The 23,317-nt window shown below is 45.1% G+C and overlaps 1 protein-coding gene across 2 annotated transcripts in view; it reads left to right on the plus strand.

Annotated features, from left to right (window-relative positions):
* LOC147438449 (uncharacterized) overlaps positions 1-13,814 on the plus strand; it is a 44,823-nt gene extending 31,009 nt beyond the window's left edge. Inside the window, exons 4-11 of one of the 2 annotated variants that reach the window (XM_086484110.1) lie at positions 12,152-12,202; positions 12,319-12,399; positions 12,482-12,573; positions 12,662-12,738; positions 12,821-12,900; positions 13,078-13,172; positions 13,253-13,304; positions 13,402-13,814. In XM_086484110.1, coding sequence (XP_086340236.1) covers positions 12,152-12,202; positions 12,319-12,399; positions 12,482-12,573; positions 12,662-12,738; positions 12,821-12,900; positions 13,078-13,172; positions 13,253-13,304; positions 13,402-13,410 — 537 coding nt within the window. In that variant the 3' untranslated portion in view covers positions 13,411-13,814. Of the gene's footprint in view, positions 1-12,151; positions 12,203-12,318; positions 12,400-12,481; positions 12,574-12,661; positions 12,739-12,820; positions 12,901-13,077; positions 13,173-13,252; positions 13,319-13,401 lie in introns of both variants that reach the window. The other variant, XM_086484109.1, reaches the window with a different exon arrangement.
* The last annotated feature ends 9,503 nt before the right edge of the window (positions 13,815-23,317 follow it).

The raw sequence follows: 23,317 nt of genomic DNA on the forward strand, positions 1-23,317 counted from the left end.
TTTCAGTTTTCAGCAATCAAACTCCGTAGAAGAAGTCCCGAACCTCGCAGATCTCACCTTCCCGCAGCAGATCCTCGCCGCACGATCAGATCCAGCGCAGTTTGTAGCTTCAGCCCGGAAAACGCAGATTTCAGCATCTGCGTTTTCAGTTCGTCGTCGTCGCATCGTCGCCATCGATATCGTCACCGACATAGAGTCAGAATTCAGCAGATAAAGATTTGCAGATTTCAGCCCTTAGCATTTTCAGATTTCAGCCCGTCTCGTCGTCGTCCTCATCGTTGTCGACATTGTCGGCAAGTCCAAAGCATTGTAGAGATTTGTGCAATCAATAGTAGACCGCTCTCGCCATAGAGAGTGGGGCCTTCGGAGGAGGGTTTGACAACATTCTTGTGTCGTATTCTTCTCTCTCTATCTCTCAGTCTCATGCACTTTCATTCACAGTGTTCACCACTTTGTTTGTGTCCATTGCACTCTCTCACTAAAGGAACAGAAGGCTCTCCCTTGCGTAAGTAAAAGGAACCTTGAGCACAGTTCGGAGCACTCATCTTGAGCAAAGTTCAACATTCACTTCCGCTGCACCTTAACCTTTAGATTGAAGCTGCCCGATACTTGGAGAATTCACAATGCTTTTCATGTGAGTCTCTTGAAGCCTTTTAAAGGCGATGTGTCCGATGATGGGGAGCGAGATGAGCAACCCAAAGTGGAGAAAAGTGAGGAGATACTCGTTCCAGAACATATACTGACACATCAAGATAGAAAGATTAAAGGTAAGTGAGTAGGCGGTTCTTGGTTAAATTTCAAGAACTATCTTGCATTGGATGCGAAGTGTAACAGACTTGGACACTGCAAGTCAAGAATCTACCACGACAACACCAAATAACCACTTCAAAACAGTTCAGAGTTCACAATTTTATTCGACACTGGCCCGACGGAGTTCCGTGCCTAGAGATATTGGCCCCGAGACTGGCGCCCCTTTCGGTATTTCTTTTTATATCAATCCGAGTTCAAAGTACAAGAGTGCGGGCAGGCGCTCACACTCAGACTCTGCGTCCAGATGCTCTGAGTTGTGAGAGGCATGCTCACATATTTAAAGTTACAAGGTTGCTAAAAGCAGAGGCCCAAAAGCTGAAATCAAAAGCTTCAAGTGAACGCTTTGAAAATAAAGCAAAAGTTCTTCCTCTCTCTTTCTTTTAGTAAATAAAGCAGAGAGTCTTTCTCTTTCTCTCTCTCTTGCTAAAATAAAGCAAAGAGGGTACTCTCTCTTTCTCAGCAATTTGCGTAGAAAAAGCAACGCCAAAAAGCTGCCCAGCTTTTCGTAAATCACGCTGTTGTCCGTACAGCAGGCCACGTGTCAGTCCGCCATGTCAGCAAATTAGGGTTAGGGTTAGGACAGAGTTCGGGTTTCTGATTTTAGGATTAGGGTTTCAATGGAATTAGGGTTTTTGATTTTAGGATTAGGGTTTCAACAGAATTAGGGTTTCTGGTTTTAGGGTCAGGGTTTCAACAGAATTAGGGTTTTTGGCAGCCACGTCATCACTTTGTGACATACCCCTCTCTTGAAAGCATTGGAATCGCCCTCGATTATGCCTGCAAAACAGATAGAAGCCATAAACCGTCTTAGCAGACACTGACTGTTAGTACCTACTTACTAGGAACGCACATCTAGCACATGTACCAATTGACAGGCACATCACACGACATCACAGGATATCACTAGACGTCACAGGAGATCACATGACATTCAACATTCATTCGGATCTTAGACCATGATTTAACGGCAATGTAGCTAGCAATCGCATCTAGATCCAGTCGGGACCTCATCGATGCCCGATTGACTAACCCCTATTGCAACCATGTTTATTCGAGATCAATTAGACCAAAATGCTGCAGTCATTTCGTCTATCAGTTCCTGCACTTACAAACAGGTCAAGAACAAATCAGTTTCATATTCCAGAATTCCATTTTATAAAGTCATTCAGCAGAATACTGTCAGCTCTCAGTATCCCTGACGCTCAAAGAGACAGCAGTGACTCTAGTATTCAAAAATCGAGGCATCTATTGACAAAGGAGCGGACTAACTCTCCTCTTGTGCAAACCCATTGCACCAGATCTCCGACCAAGCTGAATTTTGGGTTCTATTTGGGATAGACTATGCTAAACCAAAAGCTTCAAGGTAAAGATTCACATTCCGAGGAATATTTGCTAGGTCTTCCTCCTCCATCCGCTTCGCATCCATTGTGAAGTAGGTCTTGAATTTAACCAAGAACCGTCAGTTCGCTTTACCTTCTTTCTTTCTTTTTGTGCCAATTTCTGTTTTGGGACGAGTATCTGCTTGTTTTCGTCCAATTCGGGTTGCACATCTAGCTTCCCATCATCGGGCACATCGCCTTCAAAAGGCTTTAAGAGACTCACATGAAAAACATTGTGAATCCTCCAAGTATTCTGGCAGCTTGAGTCCAAAGGAGATATCATTTATCTTTTCGGAAAATCTGGAAAGGTCGAAACTATCTCATGCTAAGTTTTCAAAGAAGCCTCTCCTCTCCCTTTTTTTTCTTTCTCGAGAGTGCCTTCCCATAATGTAAGAGCACCCAATCATTCTCCTTCAATTTCAAATCGCGACAATGGAGATCTACTGCCTTTTTCTGTCTTTCCCGAAATTTCTGCAAAGCCTTTCGGACTAAGTCCCTCGCGAACAGATCGACTTCAAAGAAAAATCTTATCTTTCGTGCTAAGGAAGGATGGAACCTTTGTAGCAAATTCAAGAATCTCAAAATGGCACCTTCCCCATCAAAGAGTTAATTGTGTTTCTGTAGGCATATTTCACCAAAGGTAAAAACCTTTCCCAAGTAATCTTCTGATCCAACCAAGAAGACTTCAACAAAGCCAGTACCACTGAATTAGCAATCTCTGATTGCTTGTTAGTCTGTGGGTGGAACGATGACGAGAACTGCAACCGCGTGCCTATGTTCTTCCAAATAGCCGTCCAAAACAAACTCGTGAACTTGGGGTCCTATCGGAGACAATCATCTCAGGCATGCCATGTAATCTGAAGGCCTGGGCAATAAACAATCGTGCCCACGCTGTGTTCTCAAGAGATGAAATCCATTGCAATACTTTCCCAGGGCGGGTGAGTATGGGTAAAAAAGTTGTAACAATCCTTGTGCTTTATGTCAAACTTGACCTTCTGGCATTACCAAGCAACTGTGCACAAACTCGTCCACATTCTTCTTGAGTCTCGGCCAAAAGACGTATCTCTCTACCCCTTTCAAGGTGGTAGCAATGCCGTGGTGACCCCTCAAAGGCGGACAGTGGCATTCGGTTAGAACCTTTTCCCTCAACGGTTGTGTAATACACAACATGGTTTTCCTCTAGTAGCCATCCCGAATGGAATAGTCCGCTACTATCTCCCCTTTCTGTATTCAACTGAATACATCTGCAAAATCTGTTCTGTGGCGTACTGACCGACCATATCCTCGAAGTTCCTATGATGTATCGCGGAAATAGCCAGAACCAACGGCTTTCAAGACAAACTATTTGCCACCAATTTCTTCTGTTCTTGCAGATGGACAATCCGGAAGTAAACTTTGACAAGATATTTGCCCACCGCATTTGCTTTTCCGATAGCTGCTTCCATGACAAGTAGCAGCATAAACTCCCATCATCTGTGAAAAACCGTAAAATCGGCTCCGAGTAGGTAATGTCGCTATTGAAAAAGCGCTTGGATAGCCACCAAAAGCTCTTTCTCACATATCTGTACTGTCAATTTCGGCCTTGAAAACAATCGGCTCTCGTAAGCAATGACATTGGCCTTCTTGCATTAACACCGCATCCAGACTACGACCACAAGTATCACAACATACTTCAAACGACTTCTGCAAGTCCGGCAGAGTCAAAACTGGTCCCGTAGTCAATTTCTCTTTCAAAGGCTGAAAGGTAGTCACCTCTGTGGGTCCCCACGAGAAAGAGACTCCTTTCTGTGTCAAGATATGCGAAGGGGAAGCAACCTTTGCAAACTTTCGAATGAACCGCCTGTAGTACGAACACAATCCCAAGAAGCTTCTAACTTCATGGACATTCTTCAATTCGGGCCAATGAATTATGATAGTCTCTATCTTGGCCGGATCCATTTGCACTCCTGCTGCTGAGACAACTTGTCCCAAAGAGTGTATCTCTAGTAGGAAAAATTCACTTTTCTTCGCTTTAATCACTACTTGTGATCTCGCAATGCCTGAAAGACCTGAAGCAGATGATCTCTATGTTCTGCCTCATTCTTGGAGAAAACAATGATATCGTCAAAGAAAGTGCCAACAAATGATCTCTATGTTCTGCCTCATTCTTGGAGAAAACAATGATATCGTCAAAGAAAGTGCCAACAAATAGCCGGTACTTTAGAAAAATCATGTCCATCATCCGGTTAAATGTCGCAGGAGCATTGGTTAAGCCAAAAGGCATCACCAAAAAGTCTAATAATCCAAAAGTCGTCCAAAAAGCTGTCTTGTAGACATCTCCCGGCGCGATTTTGATCTGATGATACCCACTCTTCAAATCAATCCTGCTAAAGCACGAGGATCCCTATACTCTGTCAAGTATATCATCGATCCTAGGAATCGGAAATCTGTTCTTGATGGTGATTTTGTTGAGAGCTCTATAATTGATGCGCATTCTCCAAGACCTGTCGTCTTTCTGCAAAACCAACAACCATGGAGAACAATACGGTGAAGTACTAGGCTGGACAAGACCCTTTTCTAAGAGGTCTTTCACTTGGTTCATAATCTCTTCGTTCTGGGCTCAGCTCACACGGTAAGGTGGCCGGTTCGGTGGTGTGCTTCCAGGTATCAGATCAATAGTAGGACGAGCAGATGGTAACTCGCCTGGCAGGCCCTCTGAAAAGGAATCGGCATGAGTGTGGAGAAAATCTTGGCGTTTGTTCAGGTCAAAACATATTCGACCTTTATCCATTGTTCAGTTCTCTCCCAAAAAAAAAGAGTAAAGAAACTGAAGTTCATCAAGTACAATCTCTGAGCCCTTCATTTGTCAAAGTCGCTTTCTCGGCCCGGTAGTCAACCACGGCGTTGTTGTTGTGGTACCAAGGGATTTCGAGTAGAACATCGCAACCTTCCAAGGCAAGTACATAAAACTCCTCGTGCCCTAAACACCCCTGTCATTGCAAACGAAGTTTGCCAATGCTCGGTGTAATGGCAATATCCCGTCCGGGTGTCACTCGAACTACCTCTGCCTGTGGCCTCAGCCTATCGGGCATAATTCCAAATCGAACTGCCAATTCCAAGTGAAAAGAAGTTGGCCTTGGCTCCTTCAAAAGAGCTCCCTGATCTTTCACTTTGCCCCAAAAGCGCCAAAGTACTTTCATTCATTTGATTCGGTTCAGGCCCCACGCAATGTGGTACTAGTTCTGCTTTTTATCTGCCTTTTCTGCCACGTCTCTCAGTTGCTTTGGAACTTTTTGGCCTTTCTTCATCCTGTTCATTCGGTGCCTTGTTAGGGCACTTCGCGGAGATATGCCCAGTTTCCTCGCATTCAAAGCCACTATGAAGCGAGCTCGCTCCTGAGGAGTAAGCCTGGGTCGTGCATCTTTCTTATCTGAGTTGCTCTTTCTCTTTCTACTTTCATTTGTCGAAGTCTTTTCAGCTCTTTGTGTGATGATCTCATCGGTGGGGTAGGTCAGACTGCCAGAGTGAATGGCAAAACCCCGTTTCGCATGACTCATCAACTTCTGAATGGAAGCTGACTTCTGTTCTAAGTAGTGATCTCGGATCTCTATAGGTAGACCCAAGGTAAGCCGCTCAATCTGCTCCTTGACCGAGATCTTCTTAAATGAAGAGGCGGGTAGAAAAGAGCTCCAGAATCTCTCGCAATAAGCGTCCAGTGTATCCTTCTTGGTCATCCGAAGATGGTTCCAAGCAGTTCGTATATTGCGTTCATACTCTTGAGTCAGCCAAGAAGAAATAAAAAGCCTCTTGAATTTTAGCCATTTAACTGGCGCAGTCTTGCTTAATAGAAGCGTGGACCACCAAATTCGAGCATCCCCTTAAAGTAAGAGGTAGCTCTCCGAATCTTAGAGTGCTTTGAGTAACGCCCTCCCGCGAAAGCGATGTCAAACTGCTGTACAAAAGACAAAGCCTTCGAAGCATCTCTATAACCAGAAAAAGTGTCAAATTTCATTGACTGTCCACCTTCCTTAAACTCTCGGACTTTCTTACTTTTGTCTTCCAGAAAGTCATACTGGTTGGCTTTGTAAAAATTCTTCTTCTTTGCATAAAAGTCGTCGTCATCATAGTCCGAATTGTCTGTAGACGAGTCCTCAGTAGAACTGTCACTCAGGGGGCGAGATTCAGACTTCTTTGCCTTTCTCTTGCCCTTTCCGAAGCGTTGCTTCTTGCTTCGCTTTTTGTCTTTTCAGTCTTCTTCGCTCGAATCAGATGAGCTAGAAGAACTGTCAGAAGAAGAAGAAGAAGAAGAAGAACTGGGTACTCCTTCAAATCGAACACGCTTCTTCTGTTTCTTTGCCTTTTGAAATGTCGACGGACGACCCAAGTAGCCCGGGAAGTCAATGCCTTTCTTTTGCTTTTTGCCGTGCTTTTTTTTTTAGCTTTGTTCGGCGTGTCAAAAAGCTGAGCAATTCGTGCATCAACCACCTTTTCTAATTCCTTCTCTGTATATTTCTTGTGAGCAGAAGGTTTCTTGAGAGCGGGTTTTGGGGGTGGTGGTGTGGTTTTCTGCCACTGCGCGTGCACTTCCTGGAAAGAAGTCTCGGTTAGATATTTTGCAAATTTTGGGTCCTTCGCAAAATTGAGCATCATCTTTGTTGCATCGCCGATCAATTGACGACGCTCCATCTCTCGACGCTCCGCCTGAGTAGGCCAAGGCGGTCCATACTCCTTGCCGGAATCTTCGTTGTGATGCATTCTCGCATCTCCGAATGCAAAGAGTCGATTGATTCTTGCCTGAAGCCATAGGTGCCGAAAAAAAAATCTGGGATCAGTTTTCCTGTAGAAGAGAAATCGGCCGTGCTCTGATACCACTGTAATAGACTTGGACACTTCAAGTCAAGAATCTACCATGACAACACCAAATAACCACTTCAAAACAGTTCACAGTTCACAATTATATTCGACACTAGCCCGGCAGAGTTCCGTGCCTAGAGATATTGGCCCCAAAGACTGGCGCCCCTTTCGGTATTTGTTTTTATATTAATCTGAGTTCAAAGTACAAGAGTGTGGGCAGGCGCTCACACTCAAGACTCTGCGTTCAGATGCTCTGAGTTGTGAGAGGCCTACTCACATATTTAAAGTTACAAGGTTGCTAAAAGCAGAGCCCCAAAAGCTGAAATCAAAAGCTTCAAGTAAAAGCTTTGAAAATAAAGCAAAAGTTCTTCCTCTCTCTTTCTTTTAATAAATAAAGCAGAGAGGCTTTCTCTCTCTCTCTCTCTCTCTCTCTCTCTCTCTCTCTCTCTCTCTCTCTCTCTCTCTCTCTCTCTCGCTAAAATAAAGCAAAGAGGGTTCTGTCTCTTTCTCAGCAATTTGCGTAGAAAAAGCAACGCCAAAAAGCTGCCTAGCTTTCCGTAAATCACGTTGATGTCCTACAGCAGGCCTCGTGTCAGCCCGCCACGTCAGCAAATCAGGGTTAGTGCTAGGACAGAATTAGGGTTTCTGATTTTAGGGTTAGAGTTTCAACAAAATTAGGTTTTTTGGTTTTAGGGTTAGGGTTTCAACAGAATCAGGGTTTCTGGCAGCCACGTCATCACTTTGTGAGACGAAGTGGATGGAGGAGGAGGACCTAGTAGATACACCTTAGATTGTGGAACTTTACCTTGAAGCATTTGGTTTAGCATAGTCTACTCCGATAGAACCCCGATTTCAGCATGGGCTAGGCTGAATTGTGAAAATGCTAGGCTGATCTGGGACTAGATGGGGAATCTGGCGAGGATCTGCAATGGGGTGGGAGCGTGTTCTCGCAAGACTAAGGCTGAAAACTGAAAATGCTGGGCTGTTTGCTGAAAACTGAAAACACCAGGCTGATCTGGGTCTTCTGCTTCTTGAGAAAAACTCTAGGGTGCCTGTTGAGGTGTCACAAACTGGTGATGTGGCTAACCCTAGACTCACACGCAACCACTGAGATGCGCCAGAAAGGTTGACGTGGCAGCTGGCCAACGAGAAAAGCGCCAGAAAACACGTTGAGATGTTGACGTGACAGACCGTACGGATCGCCGCAATTTTCGCTAACATGTTGACGTGGCAATGTACGGATTTCCGAAAATTACGCAAGCTGATTTTGCTGGCAGATTTTAAGTTAAAGAGCTTTTAAGTTTGAGATTTGGGGGCTCTGCGTTTGGGCATTCCTTGTACCTTTAAATAAATGGGCAAGGCCTCACTTCTCAGAGCATTTGAGAGTGAGCACCTGTCCGCTCTCTTGTACTTTGAACATAGGTTAGTACAAAAAGAAATACGAAAAGGGGCGCCAGTCTTTGGAGCCAATACCTCTAGGCACGGAACTACGCCGGGCCGTGTCAAATTTGTGAACTGTTTTGAAGTGAATCTCTGTTGTGTCGCAGTAGAATCTTGACTTGGGGTGACCAAGTTTGTTACATGAGGTGCTGCCTGACTGCTGGGTGCTTGCCTCCTTGTGTCCTTGCTTCTTCTCCTTTTATTGAGTGCCCAATGGGTTTCTTTTATAGATCATTAGCAGTTTGCCCTACTTTTTCAACAAAGTCACTTATTAATAAATAAGTGAAAAATGTGTATTTTGGCAAAAAAGGTTCTATGCTTTGGAAAATGCTCATGATGGGTATTGAATGTCATGCTAATGATAATGTTGTGTGCAATCAGAGGATATGCAACTATTCTAAGTGCTTGGACATGCACGGCCTGCGCACAGGCTCACAAGGGTGCTAGAACACTTCCTAGGCTAACCTGAACCCTAGACCTGGGATAGCTTGTCCACATGCACATAGGGTTAGATGTGCACGTGTCATTCCCTAAGAAAGGAAATGAGAGGACCTTGCTCTGATAACATTGTCACAGAAACGGAAGCGTGAACATTACTTTTTCACATGGAATTCTGCACGACCTAAAAATTGGGAAAAACAAATGTAGAAAATCGACACAGCACTAGGGACCAAAAGATGGGCTGGTCCCTCCCCTTGAAGGAGATTTTCAATAATTTCTAAACTGTTACAAGCACTTGAACCCCAAACAGAATTTACTGTTCATTTTTTTCCGATGCATAAGGATGCACGGTTCCATAAGCCTATTGGCTGAAATTTATGGTCCCTCCCCTTGAAGGAGATTTTCAATAATTTCTAAACTGTTACAAGCACGTGAACCCCAAACAGAATTTACTGTTCATTTTTTTCTGATGCATAAGGATGCACGGTTCCATAAGCCTATTGGCTGAAATTTATTATACATGTAGCCGTTTCACGGCTATGTCTGCTTCGTACTGGGATTTTCAGCGTGCGTGTCAGAGTGCTGAAATTTTTGTGGGCAGCCGGTACTGCGCTTGTCTGAGTGCGACTATTCCCGCAGTGACGCACACAAGCTCCTATGGGTGTACTCTGCTTCTGCCGTGGGCTTCACAGCCTCTGCATGGCCTTCATGGACACGAGCAAGAAAATCGTGTATATATATATATATATATATATATATATATATATATATATATATAATATATATATATATATATATATATATATAGATATATATATATATATATATATATATATAGAGAGAGAGAGAGAGAGAGAGAGAGAGAGAGAGAGAGAGAGAGAGAGAGAGAGAGAGAGAGAGAGAATTGGCTGAACTGAGAGTTGAGAGAGAGGAGTCTCTGCGTGAAGGGAATTTGTTGTAGAGTGCCACCAATTGGTAGTGCTTTCTCCTTACAAGGCTTGCGTATGCTAATTTCTTGCCAGTTGGCGCTAGAGAGAGGGAGAAGTGCTCGCAAATTGCCAACTTTGGGCTTTCTAAATTTCCACTCTAGTTTGCCGTGTTTTAAGTCTTATTTTAATGTTTAAAACATTTGACCGCGTTCATACTAACCGGCCACTGAGTTTATAAGGTTTTAAACCTTTACACTTAAACGGGCATTAAATCCCAGTTTTATGGCCAATTTGAAGCTTTTATAACTCGTCCGATTTCGTGACTCTCCCGACTCAGTATGCCGGCTCTCGCTAGGTCGTATTTCCACTGTGTCCGGCCGGCCACTTCTTGGGCGACCATCGCAAAACTATTATATTATAGATTTTCTGAGCGAACTAGGGACACCATCTTACTCATGTGCTTGTTCTGGACTATTTGTACTGCGTGCGGCTACCGTTCTACTTATCATACTATTCGGACACGGATAAATTTCCAGATGGCGCATTGCACCATAAAATTTACCCGTTCATAATTGGTACCAATAAATTCATATATTCATTGGGTGCGCACAAAAATCATTTTCATTCATCTGTAGCCGTAGCTTAAAAATATTACACATCCCGGCGAAATTTGTGGCAAAATTGCCACAATAGCTTCTTCGCCAATAAACTGTTGCGTCTTATTTTTGTCCTCCAGCCTTCAGCTATCCTGCTTGCTAGGCTTGCCACGTCAACAAAATTGTGATAGAGATGCAATTTTTACTATGATTTGTAGCATCACATTATGGACCATGTGGAAGGCTTGTTGTGCTCCCGTTTTGGGTTTACAGTCTTCACCAACGTCGTCTACACTGACAACTCTTTGAATTGCGTTGCTGCATATACTTTGCAGCTAGTGGGATACTTCAGCGAGCTCCTTTAGGGCAGAGGGATACTCTTTTCCGAGGACATTGGCGAGATCTTTAGCCCTTTTTAGTTTAGATGACGGCCACATTGCATGGCATTATGCACCTTCTTAGTGGTTCATTTTGCACTCCTACTTGCCACCCAGATGTATACATAGCACACCTTGTACTTCCCATCTTGTACGTCCTTTGGGTGACAGGCCATTCAGCCTTTTCCATCATGCTGTTGAACGTTGTAGGAGCATTTGTGAGAATAAAAGGCATCACCAAATACTCCTATGATATCTTGAATGCGGTCTTGTATACATCTCCGAGAGGGATTGTGTTCTGATGATAGCCGCTTTTAAGATGGATAATGCTAAGACAAGTAGAGCCTTGTAATCTAAAAGTATATCATCAATCGTGGGTATTGGAAACGTGTTCATGATGGTAATCTTATTACGAGCCTTGTAGTCTATACACATCCTCCACAATCCGTCTTTCTTCTACATAAGTAACACTGGAGAACAAAAATATGAAGAATTGCGTTGGATCAAACCCTTTTCCAAAAGGTCTCTCACTTGGCTCATGATATTTCTTTTTGGGCTTTCATCACTCTGTAAGGTGGCCGGTTCCTCACATCTAAAGATTCCAAGACAAGATCTTTCTCCAGTGAGGAATGACCCTCCTCCAAATTCAAACTTTTAAAAAGTGAAGAATATCTCTCTATCAATCTTTTCAAAAAGTTCTTGCAACACTGCAACTTTTGAAGAGATTCTAACGATCTCTATCAAGTTGAGTAGCTCACTTGTTGACTTTGCTCGAATCCATTACACACACATCAACAAATGTATTGTGTCCAATTTCTAATCTGTACCTTGTCGAAAAGTCTTTGCCAACTTTTTCTACTTGCACAAACCAAGAGATTTCGCCAATCCTTTGGAAGTCAACTTCTTGCAACTTGTCAAGAGATTCTACCAATCCCTTTTTTGTCTCATCTTTTGAGACACTGAAAAGTCATTTTTGCCTTGGCTTTCATTGCAATCTGTAAAAAGCTTCTTTTGCAAAAAGCAATTTCTATTTAAAAAAAAAAACTACTTCAACAGTCGATTGCTAAATGAAGAGGTTTAAGCTTTTATTTTTCATGAAGCTGTCATTCATATTGCGCATACCAAAATGCATAAAATGGCTGCCTAATGACATGGCTGTAATCTTCGCACAGGCAGTGGTTCTGATGGTTCTGGGAGAGTTAGACTGAAATTGGCTGCTGTTTTTGTTAGTAAAGTTCATCTTTATTACCATAATTCCTTCATCTGCTTACTGTGCTCGCTTGTAGGTGCATGAACTTTTTCCCATCAATCCAAGAAAGTTTGAATTCTGATTCTTTTGTTCACAGGTTCCATGTTTACTTGTACTTCTGAACGGTGACCACTCACTACCAGTGCAGGTGACAGCAGACTCAACATTTGCCAGTTTAATTAATATGCACCATGGGGTTGCACCTAGACATATTCAACCACAAACTTTCATTCATTTTTGAGAGGTGTTTTTTTAACGATACAGAGGAATGCGTGTGCAGCATTAGGAGCTATTATGAATGCCAGTGTCATGCTCTATCATGTTGTGGCAGAGTCATCAGGTTTGGTAGGTTACTGCGGTGCCTAAGGCTAAGATGTATTGCTTTAATCTATGTACATGTTACATGTTAGTGTTTCTTCTTGAACAGTTGAAGGGACTGTTGAAGTGTTTAGAGCCCGGGATGGAGGATGTTGGATTGCAGATAAATGTTTTGGCTGCACTTAGTGCTCTTGCCCAACAGTAAGCTAGGAATGATGTCGAGTGGTTACAAATATGTGATATTCCATTATGTCAAGGCTTACTTTTCTTTGATTTTGGAAGTTTTCAGGGAACTGGGTTTAGCTTTGATGAAAGATACTGGTGTTGATGATATTTTACTTTCTCTTTTGGGACCCAATGTCGATGGTAGGAAGATAAAAAATATGATGCCTGACTAAGATGAGATCTGGAAAGATTGATTTGTTTGCTTTTGTTCTGATTTATGTAGCCAAGCTAGAGGAGGATGTGGTGGACACTCTATGTGCTATAGCTGCTCATGAGAAAATGCAGCAGATTCTTGTTCGTAAGGTGGAGCTTTTAACACTTGACATCGGTTATGCACAGACCTGAATGCATCACCTGCATTAAGAAGGGTGCATTTACTGTAGTATAGATACATAATGGTGCTTAAGCCTTACAGTGACCTTGATCTGTGGATGAAACATAACCTTAGTGTGTGATCTAAGAACTAAGAAAGTTTTGCAGGGGGCAGTAACCAAATTGAAATGGCACCTTGCATCGGAATCACCTGAGATATGTGTTAGAGTACTACTAGCTTTGGGTATGCTGTGTGGTTCCAGGTACAACTTTCTCTTCTATTTAATGTTGCCTTAAATCATCTAGGGCAAAGTTTCTAATGCTGTTCTTGTTTTGCTGCTAGTGTGGAGGGCCAGCTTGAGCTTGCTAGAGCAGATGGGGCTGTAAAAGCTTTGGTGAAACTTATGACGTATTGCATTGCTACTTCAAATCAATGCAGATTTTAAATCATTCATGATATGTGATTTAAATGTTCTTTCTTTTTGTGCTCAGATCCAATGACCATGACGTAAAATCAATTGCACGAGATTTGTTTAGCGCTCTCACATCAAATCAGGAGGCTCGATCAATTGTAGAACAAATGATGAGAAGCTGTCAAGTCTAGGTGCTCTATATTTATTGCATTTCTTGATCTGTGGGGTTGCTGAACTGCAGTTCCTAGTGAAGATCCATGCACCTCAAAGGTTCAACAGTAGATCCACTGATGCAAGTTGTCTTTGTAGTAAAACGTCTCAAAGTGGCATCCATTCATTGCAACGTTAATCAGGTCAAGGATCCGTTCTTACAGCTGTCAATAAGCTAACAGTTCAATTATTTGAGCATTTGCAGGTGTGCGCTCTCCTTGAAAAAATTGTACTGAGTATGTCTGCCCCACAGAAAGAAGAAAAATCGCGGATTCCAGAGTAGATTCTCTCTCTGTCTCTCTTAGTTGAGCCTTCCTCTCTGTTGGCTGGAGGCTCTCTCTCTCTCTCTCTCTCTCTCTCTCTCATCTCTCTCTCTCTCTCTCTCTCTCTGCTGTGCTGCTTGTGCGCGCACCCTGCTCGCTGCCCGCGCTGTGCTGCTGCCTGGCTTGGCCCTGGCCCCCCCCCCGCCTCTGCCCCTCGCTGCCTGCGCTGCACCCTCGCGCACCCGCCTCACTGCCACCCCCCCCCGCCTCTGCCCCTCGCTGCCTGAGCTGCACCATCGCCCCGCCCCGCCCCCCCCCCCCCCCGTGCCCTGCCCCCCCGTGCTGCCCCCCTGCCCTGCTGTGCCCCCCCCCCCCCCCCCCCCCCCCCCCCCCCCCCCCCCCCCCCCCCCCCCCCCCCCCCCGTGCCCCACCCCCCCCCCCCCCCGTGCCCCCCCCCCCCCCTCTCCCCCCCCCCCCCCCCCCCCCCCCCCCCCCCCCCCCCCCCCCCCCCCCCCCCCCCCCCCCCCCCCCCCCCCCCCCCCCCCCCCCCCCCCCCCCCCCCCCCCTTCTCTCTCTCTCCAACCTATAACTACGCTTTCCCCCCGGGCCGTACCGCCTCGCGCTCCACCACTCGCCGAGACCGTCGCTAGTGGGGGTGCACACGTGCATCTAGCGACTCCCTTGCGGACGACTCCCCCACACGCCCAACAGCCGCACCCACTGCTAGGGTGGGTGCACACGCGCATCTAACCCCCTTGCGGACGGCGATCAAGCATGAGGAAGACGAATGATAAAGCCGACCCCCTAGAGGATGCCATTCAAAAATGCAAAGAGGAAATGACGGAGACCATCACCAAGATGAACCGCAAGCTCTGGGGCACAATAAACATTCTCGAAGGACGTGTGCTGATCCAAGAGAGCAAGATAAGCACGCTGGAAGACCGAGTGACGACCCAAGAGGAAGAGATCACGTCACTCAAGAAAGAACTCTCCGAAGCCCGATCAAGAAACACACTGGAAGAGGGCGAACTACAACCCTCAGTAATTGAAGAAATCAACACGATCAAGGAACAAGTACGGGCCATCAAAGAGGGAGAAGAACAGCACAAAGAAATGACGACTTCTTGGGTGGATGTTCTTACCAAAACCCAACAGAAGGCGAATGAAGCCGAGAAATGGATCAAGGTGGCCCAGAAAGGAAAAGACAAGGAGATAATGCCCACGTCCACACCCAACAACATGATTAACCAGACACTAGAGGAGGAGCAGAGGAGAAGGGTGCGCGCTTTACATGTGAGAATTTGCGGCCTTAAAGACAAAGGCAATGTGGACGAAGAAGTAAAAGAACTCACAGCCTTGATGGGGATTCATGAGCCGACACACACAAGGGCATGGAGAGTGGGCAACATAAAGAAAAATGGAGGCAGTGGAGAAACCTCAAAAGAAAGAGCACTCATCCTCCGTTTTCCCTCCATGGAAGCAAAGAAGTCATTCTTGAAGAAAAGACCAACTCGTTAAGAGATTGGCATCTTTCTCGGGGACGATCTCACCCTCTCGTAGATCGCTCATATGCAGGAAGTAATGCCGGAGATTAGAGCGGCAAGGGGAAAAGGCAAGATCTCTTTTTACCGAGACGGAAAAGTGGTAATACTTGACCGACGCTCCACATGACGGTGCGAGACTTATGGGACCACACTCAAAGTAGCTGCCTGGAACTGCAATGGATCTATGCGTCTTGATGTGGGTGCTTTCGAGGATAGCTTTACTGGAATAGACATCATCTTCTACTCTGAGACACACCAGGCCCCTGGGCAATCCATGCCTCACATCAGTGGATATAGGTGGGAGACAGCCTATAGACAGGAGACACGCTCAGAGCACAGAGGGCGGGGCTCGAGAGGAGTGGCAGTGTTATTTAGAGAGGATCTGTAGCCACTGATATATATAGCCCGCAGGGACGAGCAGGCTAGGTACATGTGGGTGAGACTGAAAGCAGAGACAGACAGATACCTCTATCTAGCTATTTGTTACTTTCCCCCGAGTACATCAGTTTATGCACCACCCAGAGGAGAGTCCCCTTTCTCTATTTTGGATGATGACATATGGGAGTTCTCTAGGGTCGGTGACATTATCATCCTCGGGGACTTCAATGCTAGGATTGCCCATCACTAGGCAGTGTTTTATGATACTTCAGAGGAGATGCTAAGAGAGATAGATGTGGCAGAGACGGTCCTTTCCAGACTATCACACGATATGGAATATACTGAGTATGGGCGACACCTGATAGACATGGGCACTGCACATGGATTGGCCATCTTGAACGGCCTACAGAGATTTCCTTCTGCGGGAGGTTTTACATGCTTCCCACACAGACATGGAGCCAGCACGGTGGACTATGTCGTGGCACAACTGAATCTCATCTCTAGTATCCAGGATCTCACAGTTGGGCCCAGACCGGTCGGGGTGGCGGTGGATCATGCTTTGGTGTCAATGACCATCTCCTTCCATTTCAGTGTAGCACACAGGCCACGAGTAGCAGCCCTTACTCGCTACACATTCACAAGGGAGACGGACTCTGTATACATGGACGGAATCTATAGACGCCTATGCACTAAGGACCCGAGGCGACCTCTGGAGGAGCTACCTACTATACTAACACAGACATTACATGAGGCAGCAGCTGAAGCATACCCACACACCCAGCCTGAGCAGAGCCGCTGATTTGGGAGCATGCCTCAGAACAACTGGTACGATGAGGAGTGCCGCCAGACTAGAGCCAAACTTCAGAGGGAGGTGCTGTTGGGGGACGTCACTCGCAGACAGTCACAGATGGACTTCCGACGCCTGGTGCGGCGGAAGAAGAGGGCTTTTTTGGCTAGACTCGAGCAGGATCTATATCAGCTATTCTTGAGTCAAGACTTGCGTGAGGCGTGGCGGCTCTTTCATGAGTAGTCCCCCCCCCTCTGCTATTTCCTCCACAGAGACCTGGGGTTAGTACGCATCATCTTTGTACACAGTACCTGGACAGCCGCCCCTCCCCAACCCCCCCGACCCATGCCCACATACATGTGTCTTTTTCACTGCTGAGATGGTGAAGAAAGCCATTGACAGGATGAAGACTGGGAGAGCATATGATCATGAGGGCCTAGTAGCTGAGCATTTCATGCATGCCAAAGACCTACTAGCAGAGCTTCTAGCAGTTATGTTTAACCGTGCCATGTGTGAGGGCCTACCGGACACTTGGAGCCTATCTACAATCGTACCTATCTTCAAATCAGGAGACCCCATGGAGCTTGGGAATTATCGCACTATTATGATTGGGCACACACTGGCACGGTTGTATGCATCCATTCTTGAGCAACAGCTGAGTAGATGGGCAGAGACGGAAGGAATACGTGCAACTGGGCAGGCAGGATTCAGGAGAGGCTTCTCTACTCTTGACCATATCCTAACACTCATGGCCATCATCGAGGAAGGCAGATCTCATGGGAGACGGATCTATTGTAGCTTTGTGGACTTCCGCAAAGCTTTCGACACGGTACCCAGAGCTAGACTGATGCGCAGATTACAAGAAATGGGAGTACCCACAGAACTCATTTGGGGGATCATGGCATTGTACAGATCAGTAGTAGGGCATGTACGCACCCCGGAGGGACTTTCTACACCGGTTCACTCCACTATTGGGGTGAAGCATGGCTGCCCGCTCTCTCCCACTCTTTCCGGTATGTATGTGGATGAGATTTCTGACTACATTGACAGCGATGGGGATAAAGGTGCTCAGTTGGCAGGGACATGGATTCCACTTTTGTTATATGCTGATGACATAGTGTTGATCTCCGAATCCCCAGAGGGAATGCAACGTCAATTGGATGCTCTGCATACGTTTGCCCACGAAAGTGGTTTGTCTGTCAACCTGGGTAAAACCAAGGTTATGGTGTTAAATACCACCCCACAGTGGATCAGGAGGTCAGCACCTACACTCACATACGGCCAGGAGACTGTGGAGTACACAGATGCTTACACTTACCTTGGAGTGGTTTTTAGCGGACCTACATTCTCACTTAGAAGAGTAGCAAAAACCAGACTTACTAGAGCCCACGTAGCATTGGGTAGATTGGAGAGGATGTGTTCGCAGGTTCAGTTTCAGGAACCCCGGACGAAGCTCTGGCTCTTTGACACCTTGGTGGCTTCAGCATTGCTCTATGGAACCGAGATATGGGGACCTTCACTGGATCACCACGGGAGGACGGGCCGCTCAGACGGATGGGGGAACATGGAGAAACCTCTCGTCTCTATGATCTCGCGGCTCATTAGAGCCAAGGCATCAGTACCACGGGCCATTATCCGAGCAGAGCTAGCGGCCCCCCCACTTGTGGTGGAGGCGCTCACCAGATCAGTCTCCTTCATAAACTGCACACGGGAACTTCCTAGAGACAGATATGCTCGCATAGCACTTGAATCCTCTCGACAGTTAGCCATACAAGGAGATACAACATGCTGGTATGGGGAGATGACATCATGGTTTCAGGCACATGGGTTCAGCATAGACCGGCTGCCACCATTCCATTACTCATTGGATGCACCATCTCTCACTCTTACACAGTCAGAGATCACCAAGCTCATACGCCAAGACCTGACCCAGCTAGACACCAGAAGGACATGGATACAACCAGCACAGGAATTGGGCACGAAGATGGCTTTCTACAAAGACCACCTTCTCCAGCTTACGGAAGATGGTTTTGTGGCGAGACCCAGATACATGGATACCCACTTGTCTCATGGGATACGATGTGCTATTGGCCAGTTACCCACATCTTCTCACCAGTTGCGGATTGAGACTAGGAGATACAGCGGAGTACCAGCAGAGGACAGGACATGCCCCTTGTGTAACATGGAACCTGAGACAGAGCTACACTATACATGTCGCTGCCCCGTCTACTACGAGATACGAGGCCGCTTCCATTGCTTGTTCAGAGAAGGTTTTGGACCACTCTCAAGAGTCATGGGATACGAAGATCAGAGATGTCTGGGTTTGTTCTTGCTCGAGCTGCGCAGACACAGAGATAGCCTGATGAATGGCGAGGCTAGCCAGTCTCAAAGACGGATCACAGATTCTTCAGAGCAGACACGGGACAGCCGCATGAGCCACTCCCACAGCAGAGCCCCCCCCTCGTCTCACACCAGAGGCACATTGATTGACCGAGCGATTGAATTGGGGAAATCCAGGTGCCCGCGACTGCGAAGAACTACACAGCATCGACGGAGGCTACGACAGAAAATTCGGAGCACGCTGGCCAGGCATGCACGACGCCCGGTCAGACTACTAACCATGGAGGAAATTGATGAGATCCGCCAACGACCGATGCTAGATCTCTTGTGATTCAGCTATCCCAACAAGCCACCCATTTTTTGCTTAGTCTTTTGCTTGGTTCACATCGATCAACTTAGGACCCCATAGTATATATCTTTGTTTTGTACTGTTGTTAGGTTATTTTGTTACTCTGACTTTGTATCAGATCCACCACTTTGTAACTTTCGGGTCTCATAGGTCATTATGGCCTTTTGAAGACGTTAATATAACATTTCATTTCATTTCATTTCTCTCTCTCTCTCTCTCTCTCTCTCTCTCTCTCTCTCTCTCTCTCTCTCTCTGTGCTGAGAGAAGATTGTTGATCAAGGGCTCTTGTAGAGGCTACGTGGGGATTTTCAAGCCGTCTGTGTGCGCGAGGGAAGAGACAGGGAGAGGGAGGGTGGCACAGCCAGGGGGGGGGGGGGGGGAGTTGTTTAAAGGTTTTATTTAAAAGTAGCCAGGTATGTAGTATGTGATTATGTAAAGGGTGCCGAGTCCTGCAATAATAACTGTGGAATAATTTGATTATGCACGCGTACACGTCACCGAGCTGACATCACAGAAGCCTTAAGCCTTTTCCTTGGTAGCTCCCCATGCAAATATTATCATACAGAAGAGTTGCCCATCTATGTTACGCTCAAGTGACATCTTCTTGCAGTCCCCAGTGTACCTGAAGGTGTTGACTTCGACTATCTAAAAGATAATCTCAAGCCGAGCAAGAAGCTCAAGAAGCAAGTAGTTTGCCTTGCTCATATACTCTGTAAGAAACTTCTGTTAGAGTGGGAGTATCATGGCCAAGCCGAATGAGCTGTGGCTACTTCACAGGTATACATAAGGGTAATTAAAAGGGGTTTTATCTGATGTTCTTAATATTTGGGATCTCTTAAGTGTAGCGGCAGGGTTAAAAACTTCTGATGCTCTCATGTACCCTGTTGAGTTAGTGTCCTTTTTTGACTTTGTGTTTTTGTGGCCTCTGAATATAGCTAGCTAGCTGTTTGTAGAAATTTTTACCCACCTGTACATACATAGATAGATTTAATTTTTACCCACCTGTACATAGATAGATAGACCTTGTGTACTTCATGCTTTTGAGAAACCGGTGCTTGGGTAACCTCTTACTGATATGGGATATCGCTTACTTTTGGTGTTCGGTCAAGTATCCTAGGGTTCCAGATTCTGATAACGTAATCTCTAAATAGATAAGTATAATTAATATACAGGTTGTAGCTGGACTAATTACACCTCCATTGTAGGTCGGGGGAACACTTACTGATTGATTATTGCAGTTTATTTTACGCCAGGAGCATTTGGGGTATAATCTTGAGAAAACCTAGAAAATATATTTCTATCGTACATGGGCCTTTTTCCAATGAAGTCGGACTCAAAGCTATGGCCGACTCTGGCTCATAATTTGAAGGTTATGGTCTTAGCCTTAGAGCAAAAGGATTCTTGACATATTTCGCTTCCTATGGGTTGAAGGTGATCGGTCTGCAACCTTTTGTTTGTTTGTTCGTTGCTGACATAATAGAGGGGCCACCAGGTTGGTATCAGTGCTAGATGAGGAGAATTGGAGATGAAAGTAAAGGGGAAGTTCACAACTTATTTATGAAGAGGGCACAGGATCTTAATCGCTAGTGAACATAGAGGGGGGAGTCAAAATTTAGTAGAAATACAAGATTTCTAATCCCATGAGAGGAAATATTGAAGAGCATAGTGGTCCCAAATGTAGATAGCAAAGCCCAAGGGCATGAAAGTGTTGAAGCAAGTGAATGCCTACAGGACACAACCTCTAGAGGACGAGAGAGTAAGGGGCATATAATCCACATGCAATGTATCTAAGCTTTAGACCTATCTAAGATTTCCTTTTTCTCCATGTAAATCAATATAACCATTTGCAAACATCAATCTGTTGAACTCCATCAATGGCAATAGTTGGAACCCTAGTGAACCGGCAAAATCACCAAAAATGGCAGGCATACGAACAACATAAGCAAACATTCATAGTTTTGATAACAATCAAGTAGAGTGAGGAGAACACATGCACCCCCCTATAATAGATTGCTATGCATGCACTCAAGTAAGAGGAGCAACAATAGAGAAGATGAGAGAGGAGCAATGGATGAACTCGCGAGAAAATTGAGCATTGTTGAGATAAAGGTAGTGTGCTTCTTACTTGAGGCCGGACGCTTCGATTGCCCTCTTTGTTTACCCTTAATCTTGTTATACAACGTTGGGATAAAGGGGGTGTGCTTCTTCCTCAAGGCCGGACATTTTGATTGCCCACTTTGTGTACCCTTAATCTTTACCCTTATATACAAAGCAATAAAGAGAGCTCTCACTATCACATTGGGAGGAGCTTGCTCCATCCATTGTGTGTATCTTTTCCTCTTCTTTAACAACACGCTCTCGTGTACACTCTTCAATTGGTATTAGTGCGGTGGTTGTTAGCTTGGTCACAGAGAGGAATCAAGAAAGCTTCAAAGCTTTGTGAGAATGCAATGGGAGCTTGTGAGCTTAGTTGAGAGTGAGGTATGCTCTTGTGTAAGCGTAGAAGAGAGTGTAAATAGTGTGTAGGTGAAGGTGCACAAAAAACTGTGCGTGATCGATGTTTTCCAAGTCGATTTTCTTGTAGAAGATTGCGGATCTGAGTTTTCGGTTCATGGTGCCTCTCCGTTTTGATGTGGTTTATAACTTTGCAAAAGAAACATTTTGCAAATTCCTCATCCTTTGGTTGCTATCTTGCTTAGACGAATTGTTTTGCAAATTCCTCATCCTTTTGGTGCTATCTTGTATACAACTTCTCTATATACATTGAACTGTGTACATAAAATTCCAGGTTTTTTGTTTCTTGCATTGTAATTATGATACACTTTTGAAAGCACGGTGAGTGCTCAAATTTGGGTGCATTAATTTTGAGGTTTAAGATGTAATTTAAGCTTGTGCAAAACATGATGTTTGAGGGTTTGGTAGATTTGGGTAAAGGAGAAGCATGTAGAAACAGACAATGCAACTCATTGTCTAGTTGTTTTAGCTCCAAAAATATAGTTTTTGGATTCCTCTCTCATACGAACTCGGATATGTATAATCTTGGAGTTTAACCAAGGGTTTTGACATGCTCTAGATGCATTGGCAACATTAATTTTTGAATCTCACTACAATTTTCTACAACCATACCCTTTTGACTTAATGTTTACTTGTGTGGTTTGAGAGGTCGAGTCTCGAATTAGTAGTAGACTATGTTTTTAAATGCATTGAAAATTAGTTGCTTTGAACAAATGATTTTAGAGGACCATAGCGAGAGGAGTGACTCTACAGCAGGCTGAGGAGGCCCGAGCTCGCAGGCGCCCACGTACGCATGGAGGTAGGGTGCCTCACCTACATTAGAGCGAGATCCAGGAGCACTACTATAGATCTTTGGAGGAGAGATGCATCCGTGCTTTTATAGATCAACCGCCATCTTACGAGGACTATTCACACTCTCACCACCCATGCATTATGTATTATACCTTGATTACAATACTGGATAGAACATATAGGATTGCATCTTTTCCTCAGTTTTGGAGCTCCACCCTCACCCTTGTATCACTTTCCTCCCCCAGTCATTATACATGATAATTACTTTTACTTTTGTACCTATTATCCTTTACAGATACATAGCGGACACCCACCTCATGTACTTTGATTTGTCTCATAGTTCGACTTCAGCCTTTTTACAGATGTTAAAAGCTCTTTCTTTCTTTCTTTCTTTCTCTTTCTAATCTCTTGTGTATGAAGACTCTCTCTCCATTAAGTAAACTACTCTAATATCTACTTAGCTGCTTTCTATTTCCTAGCAATTGGTATTAGAGCAAGGTTTTCTCATAGCTAAAGTATCTCAAGGAAAGGATTCCTTGAATTGAGTGGGAGTAGTGGTGAAGGAAAGTAAGCTCAAAATGCCGAAGTTTAATGACAAAAAGTATCAACACCGGAAGATGCATATTGAAGACTATCTCAATCAAAAGGACCTTTATTTACCACCCGGCGTTCTTGTACAGAAGCCCGCAACAATGGCAGATGAAGTATGAATTGTCCTTGATTGAAAGGCATTCGGAACAATCCGGCTAAGCTTGGTGTCTACGGTGGCCTTTAACATTTTGGAGATGAAGACCACGGAGGACTTGATGAAGTCACTT

Source organism: Adiantum capillus-veneris, chromosome 16, assembly GCF_014529385.1.
Source record: "Adiantum capillus-veneris isolate H3 chromosome 16, ASM1452938v2, whole genome shotgun sequence".
In the NCBI taxonomy this organism is placed as follows: Eukaryota; Viridiplantae; Streptophyta; class Polypodiopsida; order Polypodiales; family Pteridaceae; genus Adiantum; species Adiantum capillus-veneris.